Source organism: Hermetia illucens, chromosome 2 (genome assembly GCF_905115235.1).
Source record: "Hermetia illucens chromosome 2, iHerIll2.2.curated.20191125, whole genome shotgun sequence".
In the NCBI taxonomy this organism is placed as follows: domain Eukaryota; kingdom Metazoa; phylum Arthropoda; class Insecta; order Diptera; family Stratiomyidae; genus Hermetia; species Hermetia illucens.
This window is the reverse complement of record NC_051850.1, coordinates 133,759,263-133,772,706: the sequence shown is the minus strand read 5'-3', so window position 1 is coordinate 133,772,706 and position 13,444 is coordinate 133,759,263. Positions and strand designations below refer to the sequence as shown.

General features: G+C 36.6%; 1 protein-coding gene across 6 annotated transcripts in view; it reads left to right on the top strand.

Moving 5' to 3' along the window:
• The window catches only part of LOC119649046 (nucleosome-remodeling factor subunit NURF301), a 64,564-nt gene that overhangs the window by 30,290 nt on the left and 20,830 nt on the right, over positions 1–13,444 (top strand). For 5 of the 6 annotated variants that reach the window (XM_038051019.1, XM_038051020.1, XM_038051021.1 and 2 more), the window contains one exon: positions 1,446–1,588. In XM_038051019.1, the coding sequence (XP_037906947.1) occupies positions 1,446–1,588 (143 nt within the window). Of the gene's footprint in view, positions 1–1,445; positions 1,589–1,937; positions 2,327–13,444 lie in introns of those variants that run through there. The other variant, XM_038051024.1, reaches the window with a different exon arrangement.

Genomic DNA, 13,444 nt, shown 5'->3' with positions numbered 1-13,444 from the left:
TTAACTCTCACCTGATTGTCAGAGGGGATTCTGGGTGGTATTGCTACTCGAGCTCTGAGCACCATGCCAACGAGATAGTGAACCGAGTCTGGCCCCCTATATGTTCTGCCATTCATCAAGACTGAGAGGTGGCACCGTTCAATCAACACGCGGTCAATTTGGTTGAAAGTGGTCCCGTCTGGAAAGGCCCATGTGGACCGCTTTCCGCGCAAACCAGGTACTTCCAACAACCATTCCGTGTGACACTGCTAATTGAATGATCCGCAGTCCGTTATCATTTGTATTTTGGTGTAAGCTATGGGAGCCAACGTATCGCCTGAATACGGGCTCCTTCCCTTCTTGGCTGCTAAAATCCCCAAGTATGATTTTGATATCATATCTGGGACAGGCTTCGAGGGTCTGTTCTCGTAGAAGGTATCCTTCTCCAATTCTGCAGTCTCCTCTGTAGGGGCGTGAACGTTAATGAGGCCTATATTTCTAAATTTGCATCCAAGCGCAGAGTGCATAGCCGTTCGCTTATGTTTTCAAAGCCGATAACAGCAGGTTTCATTTTTTGGCTGACTAAAAAACCTACTCCGAGCACATGGTTTACTGGATGGCCAGTCCTTGTCCAACGCATTCCCTGTAACGCTGTTACATCAGCCCTATATTGGAACAGGGTATCGGCTAGCTGCTCAGCAGCTTCATCTCTGTACAGGGAGCGCACGTTCCATGAGAAAATGCGCAAATCGTTATTCCTTTGTCGTTGCCGGGTCCGTCGTTGTGTTATCTGTCCAGTGCGAGGATCCCGTTGTGGCTTCGTAACTTCGGTTTTCTGTGCAGGGTTATCAGCCCTACCCAACCCAGAACTTGGAGGACCAGTTGGTACAATTTGTCCCGTTTTTAGGCGCGGGAGACTCGCCTTCATCCTTCTTCGTCTGCAGCTTTTCGTTACAGAGAGCTCCCAGCGGTCACCACGTGGAGGTGGAGATAGGGTTTGGTAGTAGAGCTGTTGGTGTTGGTTCAGCAGGCGTTTCTCAGGTTTTATGCTCCATCGTGGATACCATTCCACATTTCGCCCTCGGACCTGTACTACCCTTTGACCACCTAATAAAAGCCTTTTTTTTTAGAAAGTGGGGGATATTTTAGCCTGCCGGAGTGGAAATCGTGTCCACCAGAGCTATACTGCTTCCCGATCTGATTAGTTTGCAGGTATTATTTTAGAATTTTTTTTTTCAACCAATGCCTTGGTCGTCGAAAATATAAAGGAAGGTTTAGGGTACTAATTAATTTTTGGCAAAAATTAATTCTAAAGGGATAAAACCCCCATTTGAAACTTACAAGCTTTCCAATACCACAATAATCAGCTAAATATGTATACCCCAGCATTTTCGATAATGATAATTCGTAATCGGATTCAAAATTACCTTCAATGAAGTGTAACATTTTCTTTTTAATCTTCACAGCTCAAGAATCGAGTGGAAAACAAGGTGTCTTAGGTCCAACCAAAATATACTTGGCTGTGCAGCCATCACCGGCCGGTCAACAAGCTACTTCAGCGCAACCTCCTCCACTTGCACCAGTCCAACAATCACCTCAGCAGCAACAAGTAAGTATTTGTTAAATGCATTTTCAAAGTGTTTGGATCAAATGGTTTCCTCGTTGTCGTTGATTTTTTTTCATTTAATTTGCCCTTTTTATATATAAGTATCTACGGAAATTATTGTGTATTTTCTATTACTCTCTCCTCCCTATGTTAATATTATTTAAGTTTAAAATTAGCATTTTATTCCCTCTCTACACTTAACACTTTCAATATCGTCGTTTTATTTATCATTAATATTTAATTTCCTCCGCTCCGCTCTATGAAATTTATTTTGATTATTTGATGAATTATATAAGTACAATGATAAATATGAAAAGTGGGTCAGTTTAATTAGGATATTTCTATTTCTTAGTCGAAACTTGGACGTGTATCATCATCTATGCATCAGATAGTTTTACTTGTAAAAAGAAATTCTTAAGCTAGTGAATGTATAGTTTCATGATATTTAATAAGTAAAGTGATTTTAGCTTGTAGGACAATCGGATAATGATACACAAGTTGTTATTTCTTTTTGCAAACATTTAAAAGTAATATATATACATATATATATATAATTTCGAACTCAATTGAGTAAATTCTCTCGCGACCGTATTACGAAGAAATTTCATTACCTTGAATTGGTACACGTAAATCCACACCAATCATATTAAAGGAATTGATTAAACGCTGATAAATGCTGTGGTTTTTTCACAAACATTCCTTATTTCTTTTTCATCAAATATAGAAAGACTTGGGACTGTCGATTATTAGAATTATTATTTAAAACAATATGCATAGAATAAAAGCTCTGGGGCATTTGTCTTGCCAACATGATGACAAACAATCGCAACACACATACAGATATACAAAATGAAGAAAATATAGTACATAATAGGATAATTATGAGTTTAATATTAAGAATAAATTTTCGTTTTATTTATTTTGACACGTTTTGTACGTTTAGTAATGGTTTAGGCGGCTTTTCGAATGTAACTGATCGATTCGCCTTTTAGTTCTAGGTGGAAAGTTGTGAATTTCTTTTTATTAGTCAATTTTATACTGTCCTCAGTTTTCTTTCTAAGCGTTACGTTTTTCGCAAGTTTTTGATGAATGTTTTGCCTTCGGTGTTCTAGGACTATTTTTAATATGTAACTAGAGAACATGGTGGATAGAGGATATTTTATTCCAATTTCGGTAATAGTCTAACGAGTTTATCCGTTCCGAAAACGATCTTCTAGGCTAATGAATATTCGAGGATACTCTGTTCGGCTTTTATTTATGTAGAGGGAATCCATGACATCTAAACCAAAACTTCGGTTCCTACTCCATTCGTTCGAATATATGGTTCATAAAAGGGTTTTCCGCACGTAGAATATTTTATTTTTCTATACCATCTGAAATTCCCGGCTTTAAGCTTCTTTATCTTTTTGTATTTATGAAGTCGTAGCTTCCTTAAATTTTTCGCATGATTCGTAATTCGTAATTGTTAGATGTTTTTGACATGTCCGGTGAATTGCTACAAAAGCGAGATTGTTCATTTGCTGCGCTGATGGTCCATTTCTATTTAGATATTTTATTTTTATCTTCCTTCTGAGAATCAAATTAATTGCTTTTAAACGAAGCTAGGTTGAGTTATTATTTATCGACTTATAAACGAGGTCATTTGATTTTCATTTCAAATGGTCTTTGTTGTTCAAAATGATTGTTATATTTTGAACAAGACGATTATCGAATTTACTGAAATTTAAAATTGATCATGGTAATTGTATTATGTATTCCTTTTACATTCAATTGTTCATAATTATACACCCCTTTAAGATCATGAAATTCGATCCAACATCTGAGGACAGTATAGGAGGTACTTTTGTTTTCTCCGCAAATTTGTTTATTTCAATTATTTGGTTCTGACTTTTCTGTTTGATTTTCACAATCCGAAAAAGTTCATAAATCGTAATTCATGCTGTATCAAATTGATTACATGAAGGTTATAAGATTGAATTGTTACACAAAATCAAAAAAGTAAATCACTACAATATTAAATATCAAAGAAAGAAAAAAAGATAATTTGAATTATGTTTGTCAGTAAAACAACAAAAAGTACATACAAAATTTATTGTAAATGTAAAGCGCTTTTTGCAATAAAAACTCATTTAACAATTACTAAATAACTCGTTTTTTGATTCTCATTCACTTTTTTCCGTTTATAATTCATTTAAGTTGAGCTATTAACGGGATTCGTTACTCGTCGGATCGTTAAGATCAAAGTTTTCCTTCAATGTGGGTATGAAATCGAAAAAAAATCATACACACATTGTCGTCGTGTTTTGTTCGCGGAAAGATTCGACGCAAATCTATATTCACATTTTGTTAATTGGTTTAAGAGCCATTTTGCTAGGTTTGAATTTTTCCTTCTTCTATCTTGAAAGTTTATATATACAATATATGCACTCAAATTTCTGATTATAGTTTTCAATTGTTTTCTTTTATTTGCATTTGATTCTATCTAAAAACGAAAACTACGTTTAGTAAGAGAGTGCATTGTTTGATAAGATATTTTTTTTTTATTTTTTTTTTCGAACTGCTCAACATTCACTAATTTTTCAAGATGCACATTCGAATACTAGTTTTGAGAATTGCAAAAGTAGATGAAAATTGAAAAGTAAAAAAAAAACGTTTGTGAACTTTAGAAGTACATTTATGAATATATTTTTCATTCCCTCGGGAAGTCAAGTTTTCGCAGCTTTTTGAAAAATGAAATATAACAAATTCATGGACGGTTAAAGTAAATACATTTTCCGGGGTCTCTACATAACCTCGAGTGTTAAACGAAAAATAATTTCGATAGTTGGATGATTATTTGCAATTGGCCTTTGTGTTGACAAAAAGCGCTCTATAAATTTTACTATACATTTTGATTTTGTCTTTAAATTACTATGTAAAGAGATGAAGTCTCTTTCTTGTTTCTTTTCCATCATTATTCATAGAATTTTATTTTGTCTATTTCTACAATTTAAAATAAAAGAAAAAAAAAATGCTGAAACCAACAGTCAATCAATCAATATTTAATTTTAAATATCGCTTGTTTGTAAAACGTTTGATGCTTTCAATTTTTCCAATGCATTTCTTCATACTAATCTTTAAAATGAAAAGAATCAAGTCATGATTGATCAAGCAATATAGAGAACGTGTATAGTATTGGAATGATGAAGAGATTATCGTGAAGAATGAATGGTATGAGCAGCGTCGTTCGAATTTTTTTCAGTTTTATTTATCTTCAATTTGTTCTATTTCAAACAAATGTATTTCAATTGAATTATTTTCCTTATATCGAAAAGTGAATGTCGATGATAAAACACAAAGGCTTAACCGTTTGTAATCATCTTACTTTTATAAATAAACTCAATATCCAATGAAAAAACCAAACTAAATACCAAAACAATATTTCAGATAGAAAAAGAAGAAGAAAAAATTTCAACTAGTTTTCCATTTAGTTATCACAAAACACAGTTTTCTTGTGTTTAATTCTACCTTCCTTCTCGTTTTGTTCGCGAGTGGAAAAAAAAATATGTCTGTGTATATTTTTCATAAATCGCTTTTATCTCCTTTGATTTTTGTTAGTCTGATTTGATTTCGTTCATCTAACTACATTTCTCATATTTGAAACGGACTAAGAAAGAAGAGATTTAGATGAACACCTCGCGCATTACGACTAACGTTTAAATTAAAACATGTGAATATACAAACTGCTTATACTAGTTTTTACCGTTAATCTCTTCATAAAATTCCATCCATCCAAAGGTGTCCAGGAGTAGATTCATCCACTGATCAAGATTGATACAGGTAGGTTCTTTTTATATTTTTGATTGATTGATTTGCTGTTGGTTTTAGTATGTAAGTCTTGCTAAAATATTTTGAAGAGGAATGAAGTAAAATAAGGTGTAAAATTGCATAATATTATAGGCAACTGGGTTGTTGGAAGTATATATCCGATAAAACAGGATAATATCGATTTGATTCGGGTGTCTGATAGTGGTGGTAATGTGCAAATTTTTATAAATATCATATTTGAAATGTACTCACATAATTGTCCTTTGATACTGCAGTTGTGCAGGATTAAGTCAGCCACTAAATGTGTGCGAATTACAGTTCTTTTGGTTTAAATATAGGACAAGGGCTTGCCGTTATAGAGTGGTCTCACGTATTATCCTCCGACTCTCATGAATTAAGCTGCGATCATCACTGATCAGCAATTTAATATTTACTCGGAATCTGCCTCTTCAACGTTCTTTGCGCAATTTGATAATGACCTTGCCAGTGTTTTGTTTAATTTGCCTTTTCGTCCATTTTTTACTGTGGCACAATTTATTCTAAGACCCTACATTTCGTTTCTATTTGATTAAAACTTGTATTTGATATATATTTTATTTCGAAAATGTTTTCTTTGGAGTTTTTTAAAGGCAGGCGGCCTCTAATTATAAAATTTAAACAGACGATGGGATCTGTGAAACTCTTTTCAAGATTTGAATGACAAAAATTTGCATTGAGCATACATACAGGGTGCTTTTCAAAAGTAATGCAATTATGTGTTTTAAAATAATTTATTGAACAGATTTGCACGATCGCTTACCTATAAAACTTTTCGAAGTACTGTTCTTGGGCCTCTACAAATGTTTTTCAAGCAACTCTGCCATGACCTGTATCTCTTCTATGGACGAAAATCATACTCCTGGGCTGCCTTTATCCGAGGGAACAAAAAGAAATCTGCTGACGCGACGTCAGGACTATAGGGGGGATGGGGCAGCGTTGGCACCTGGTATTTGGCCAGGCACTCGCGGATTAGTAGTCCGTTGAGGTAAGGAGCATTGTCGTGATGGAGTTTGCAGGTAGCGGGGATGTCTTTGCTAGTCCTGATGACCCCTTTTCGGAGTTTTTCCAGCACATGCACTTAGTAGTCAGAGATAACTGTCTATTCTTGAGGAACAAACTCCTTATGAACCACTCCTTTACTGTCGAAAAGGGCAAATGAGCAATTTTTTTTCCAGTTTTGGTTTGCTCATTCTTGCTTTTCTCGATTTGGGGAACTGGTTGTTGTGCCATTCAGAGCTTTGTTGTTTTGTTTCTGGGTCATATTGAAAAGCCCAGGTTTTATCGGCAGTGATGACGTTTCCCAAAAAATCAGGTTCAATTTCGATATGTTGGAGAAATTCACTTGAAATTTTCGCTCGGCCGTCGATTTCATTGTTGTCGTGACAAGGTCGCCACGCAGAGGTTTACAATAACTGGCGTCCTGTTGCTTGTACAGCTTGAAGAGCACTTAGATCGGTTTCATGGCAAAGGTTAGAGTCCCCTCACCCCACCTACTCCAAGTGGTTCTATCTCACTTCGACTAATGAGCGGTAGGGGAAATTCAATTGTATTACTTTTGGAATGCACCCTGTACATGCGAAAGCATTGTAAATATTTTTCCCCTAAATACCAAGTGTGTAGATATGAATTTGGAATTTTTTATTGAAAAAGACATAGTTGCAGTTTGAAGGTTATTTGTTAGCTATTGGTTAAACAAAAGAAACAGGTTGAAGAGATTTGACTTTTATTGGCTAAAATTATTTGTTAGAAACCACAAAAACTATATTTCGGGAGCCAACTGGTGTTTGCTTCATCAGCGTCAATGAATATAGTATTTGTGATTTCTAATAAATAACTTGAACAAATAAAGTAAAACCTTTCTTAGCAAAGGCATGAATTATATTGGGTGGTCCCATAAGTCTTTTCGGTTTAAACATAGCCCAGGATTCAGATTCTTTTTTCTAAGGTGGTACGTTGAATCTCTCTGATAATTCAGCAACAATTAGTTTATCTTCCTCCTCTAATGTCACTATTCGTTACACAATTCGTTTGAATGAAAAAAAAATATAACAAATTTCTCAATCAAGCGCTCCCACGTGCATAATGGTGCTTTTTCATGTAGAAAAACCAGTTTTTGTCGTAATTTGTGTTATCCTGGTATTTTTTTAAGGGATGCAAAGTTAATCGTCTGTTGTCGATAGCGTTTGATATTGAGCATTTGTCAGGATTCAGCAGTTCTTAGTAAAGATCATTTGATCACACTGGATATTGCAGTATGATGAAAATATATAATATCATATTTTACTTATTCAATTTGTTTTCTAAAGCGAAAGCTGTGGAATAAAATTGAGCTCGAATGGCGTTAGTAATGTTTAGACCTGTTAGGGTTATATCCGGGTGGTTTAACGTGAATTGCCGCCATTGAGGCCTACGTCACGGTCTTTTTAAAACAGATTGACAATCATTCTGACAAGTAACAATGTTACGAGTTTATACTGAGTGCTGGCTCAGCATTCATAATGGTGGATGCAAGATCTCCCTAAATCTCAACAAGTTGTACGCGTAAGTTCAAGATTGAGACGCGAAACTCTCTGTTTGCGATGTGGCCGTAACCACAATCCCCATGAAGCTCTTACAAGGGGATCAATAGCAAATAACCGGGTTAAGAATACATGCCCTTCTGTGAGTTCTGCTTAGACATGAACTCGGAGCGTTATCCTGGTCCCTATGGTAACAGATGCCCTTTAGTAAGGCTTCGTGGCCGAAGCCGCTTCAGATGAGTCACCGTGCAGACTCGGGTCTGATCGCTCAAAGCCTTGGAGCATATTGCATCCAGACCACCAAGTTAGTGTGAATGCAGCTTTTCCCGGTGTCACCCCGTGGAGGTGCTTCTTGATCACTTGTTGATTCGGACGACAGGGTTGCTTCTCCGTCTGCCTTCTCGTCACCTTAGGGCACTAGAAGTGGAAGGGTGCAAAAGAAAAGAAAAGGGAGTGCCAACGTCCGCAAAACGAGATTCGTCCTGCTTGTCGGCCGCCGACTCAACCTGTTAACTTGTGCGGTTCTTCCCCATAGCTTCCAGACGTATGGAAATCATATACCTTACCATAAATTTATTTGATTTGTGACTTTAATTTTCATCCAACAACACTTTCATTTCGGCGTGTTTATTCTGTCTTTGTATCTAACAGATCATAGACAACTCAATAAAAAAAATAATCGTTAAAATGGGGGTAAGGCAACTCTTCTATATGGACGGATAAATCCACGTACTCGAAATCAAAAATCATTTTTTTCACAAATTTGTTATTTACTGTTTACAAGAAGAATATACTTTTTGCGGAGATACTCTAATATATCTACATCTATGATTTGTCGTTGCCATGTCTGGGAAGTGTATCAGGAAAAATTTTCGTACTTGATGTGGTTTAATTTGGTCATTGCTTTTTTAGATGTATGGGTTGGTTCATTATCTATCGTGGTCAATCGCTCCAATAATGTAATATAATATTGTTCTGCAACTGTTTTATTTTTCTGAAGATATTTTATACAAATTATTTTTTGGGCATCCCAAAAAAACACCGAACACCTATCCGGGTATTTTTTCCACTGCCCAGATTTTTTATCTGACTATGATAGGTAATGGTGTATTTATGTTTTGTCCATTATCATATACTGTTGCATAAACGCTACGCTGATACATCCGTAAGTTGTTATTTTTTATCACTTGTGAGAAAACGAGGCATCTATCGCGCACAATGTTTATTCATATGCAAATATTCATTCAATATGTTTCCCACATGTTCTGTTGACATTTTAAGGATATATGGTATATCATACAATTTTACATTTAAAATAATGTGATTAATTTTGTCGATGTTGTTTAAAGTTATAATCTCAGTCGATCGTCCAAAACGTCCAGTATTGTTGGTGTATGTATTGTTACTGAACCACTTACAAACCACTGTTTTTGAGGGGAAAGGGTCGTTATAATATTTTTCAAGCCATTTTTTGGACAGTATTTTTTTGCAATAAAAAACAATGTTCAATTACCACGCGACACTCCTTGGTGTCCATGTTTCCCACATTAACAAAAGCGACGTTATGCAAACGAGTGTAATTTTAAAATCAGTCAACACGATGTAATTCTTCCCCTCCCTCCGTCTTTCAATAAACCTTAAAACAATTTCTGAAACCCCTGTCTTGGTCGCGATTTGTTGTGCAGTTAGTGTACAGTTAGATGCTAATCGAACAATTCTCCATTCGGACTGGGGAGTTAAGGCGACCATCCACCGTTAGGCAGGCCTGGTTATCACGGCGGAACAGCCAACAGTCCATCCAGCCGCCTGTTGGATTCAAAACACCACCGCCGGCAACCTGGACGACACCTTGCGTGCAACTCTGGCCGTAAGGCATTGAGAAGCAAATCAAAGATATTTTTGTGTTTGAGCATTCTTAAAAAATGTTTATCATGAAATTCTCGTTCAGTACCTAACGAGGCATGGAATTCTTGCTTAATGCCTAAACAGCCTATATGGCGTTCGTCGATAGGGCACATCAACACCCACACGTACCGATTTGCCTCATCTGCTTTGCGACTGGCCGAATTGTTTTTCAATCGCTCATCGGTCAACTGTTCAGACGTAACTGACTGGTGGGCCTGATCGTGGATGCCGGCTTTTATAGTTTTAGTTGTCCTTTTGACCTTTTGTTGTCATAATATTCGGGGTCCCGAATAAGATTGCGGACCTTTTCCTCTGCAACACAATCCGAGAAATTTCCTCCTTGGGCTTTCCTTCATCACGTAGTTTTTCTTTTTCTTCAGCCTTTGTCCTGTTCACAAGCGGGGTCGGCCCGTCGTGATCGATCTCGCCATTTGGCTCTATCAAATGCCTGATCTGGATCTCGAGGCTTTTTAATCCCTATCCAGCGTATTAAGCCACCGTTGTTTCGGCCGGCCTTTTGGTCGTTTACCATCGACTTCGATGTTCAGACCAATCTTTGCAGATGAATTCTCATTAGCGCGAATTGCGTGACCATACCATCGAAGACGCCTCTCGCAATTTTTCCACCATCGATGCAGCCCCATAACGATCGTGGATATCCTCATTTCGGATGTGATCGAAACGTGTCACGCCACTAGTTCAACACAACATCTTCGCCTTCATTACCGCAAGATGCCGTTCATTGTCTTTTATATTCGGCCAACACGGAACCATAGAGGGCGACAGGACGGACGACATTGCGGTGAATTTTAGATTTGAGGCATTCGTTGATACATGGATTACAAAGAACATCAGTTGTGGAACACCACTTCATCTAGGTATTTAAATCGCTCAGTTCTGGGCAGGTCACTGCCGCTGACAGTGATTGTGCCTGTTTCATGGGGATCGATCGTCAAAAATCATTTTTACTATTATCATCTGCATAAATGTTTTATAATTTTCAATCTTTTTGCAATTAACTATTTTGTTCTATTGAATATCATGAATTCGCTATACAAAGTTAGTTGAAAATCATCTTTAAATATTGAAAAACAATTGCATAAGTAGTTTTTGTTTTCTTTACATGGCAAATTTTCACACCCCAATAAATAGAGAATGTTTGTTCCCTGCTCTTTTTCTTTTTTACATACCTAAAATTAAAATTTCTTTAATTATTCGGAGAATGTAATGGAGTGCTGCGGTCATATATTAGATACAGCTTTCGGAAATCGTTTTATTTTACGAATATCCTTGAAAAACGGTTGAATCTTGATCATTATTATCGGCACTGTATATGCAATTTTTTCTTTCACCAACGGACTTGTAACCCCATGTAGTGGACGCTAAAGACAGTGTTTGTTTTTCAATTGAAGTGGACATTGGACCTTAGCAAATCTGTTGTGTCGTTTTCAGTGGACGTCCTTCTTAAATGTGGAAGAGTGTGAAGAAATATCGAGATCGAGTGCAAAATGAGTAGTGAGCCTCTCTAGATAGGCAAGTTGTTCAATATCCTTAATCTTCTGAGGACTTCTTGCTGGCCTGCTTGTTCAAAATTGGAGTAGGAGCCGCTATAGGAAAGATGAAGGTCCTGCAATAATAACTGTTAAGGCTGGAATCTACCTACCTTCGGATAATGTTATTAACACTCGGTCACCCTATTGGAAATCGTCAATCATCGCATCTACAGGTGCGACCACAGTAGCCATATTTTATGCGAAATAATAAACCGATGTCAATGATTTGACCTAAATTTCCATACACATTTGAGATGAATGACATCTGACATTCAGCCTACAATTCAAATTTCTCTATCATCAGTGAGTGTTGACTTATTATCTTCTGTTCCAAAAGCTAAGCTCTCTAATTATGCATGGCACGCTCCTGGCCTTTTTTTTGAGATCAGTGGATCAGATATGTGATACTTCTCAATGGCGAGTTATAAATTGGTCCCAACAGGTCAGGCTCTGAATCTGACATCTTTGAATGCAACAGAATCTAACCCTTTCTATTAATATCCTATCGCCAAACTTGTCTGTATCATCAAAGATATAATTTTTGGGAAGTCTGAAGCCATATGGAGTGTAATATTAATGTTTCCATAATGCAGTCATTTTGCTATGAAATCTGAAGTTTTAATCCTGGTTAATATACCATCGGAGAAACGTTCCTGGTATGGTTTTGTCTATTCGGTCTTGGATATGTGATTGAAAACATTGTCTCGGCGCATGTCCAGGTCTTGCTGGACAATAAATAAATAGTGGTGAATTCAAGCTTTTTTTTATCTTGGTTGTTTGTCTGTTGCAGATACTTTTCTCACGAAGTTGACACGAAATTTGGAAAGAAAGTGGGAACTGTAAACGCCATCCATGCAGAAAGTTACGTATTTTTACGTTGAGTTTAAGGGGGGAGGGTTCTCATGAATGCAAACAGGGGTGTAAAGTTTTTTTCCCGAATATGGTCATGTTGGGTATCAGATGGAAGTTCTAGATTAGTACCTTTCAAAGCCAGTCTTAGTTTTGATATTCGTTGGAAACGCGGGAAGTGCGGAGTGTTGAAAGTTATGATTTCTTTAACCGATACATTCTCAGAAACTACCCAACTGAAAAATCTGAATCGATATCTACTCAAATTAAATTACAATGTTTTTGGGAAAATTGACTAGAAACCCTCCTTTGAGTTTATCCTAGAGTTATAAGAATTTGTAGTAATGTAGACTATAGTATGATATCCCCAAGTTTGATTGAAATCGTACTATTACTGGTAAAGTTACAGTAGCTCAAAGTTGCTTTTTTCCTGTAAATTTACTGCAACCCAAAATACTCAATATCAATATCACTTTGTTCAATTTTTGCTAAAATATAGGCTCAATAGGATTCTTCATTATCGTATGCTTTGATAAAACCACGGTTTATCCTCTAAAATCTAATATTCGCTTTGTCTGCGTTCAATTACTTTCTCTAGGGACGAGGCCAACACGAATAGGGGTAAATATTCAAGGAATTTGTGGTCAAGTACATACCTTTCATTACTGTCGTTTCGTGTTAATTTAATATTGCTTCCCGAAAGATATGCCAGAAAGTTTTCTAAAACCGCCGTTCTGAGAGACACCCATTTTTCTTATTTCCCGTATAATAATAGGTTCTGTTCAAGATTATCAAATCCTTAGTTTTGCCGGATGGAACTTCCAACTGCCATGTAGCTCCAGTGGGATCTACTCCTTGCCTGTTGTGATGATTCTAATTATATATTGCAGCCAACAATAGTGTCGTTGTCGTTTCATAATACGTATGTTTTTCATTGCCAGGTGACGTCGTTCCCGCTGAAGTGGTTTTGGGGATTTAGTATTGTTAATAGGTAGAGCTTGACAATTTTCTCGCCTTTTTGTTCTATGTTTTCCTTCAGTTCGGTTTTCCTGGCTCCCTTCCATAAATCCTTAGTTACTTGCTTAAGAGGAGATTTTATCTGCCTTCTATATAAAGGAGAACGAAGTACGCTGGCGAGATAATAATAAATCACATAGAAAATAGTATGTGACATGACGTGTTATAAC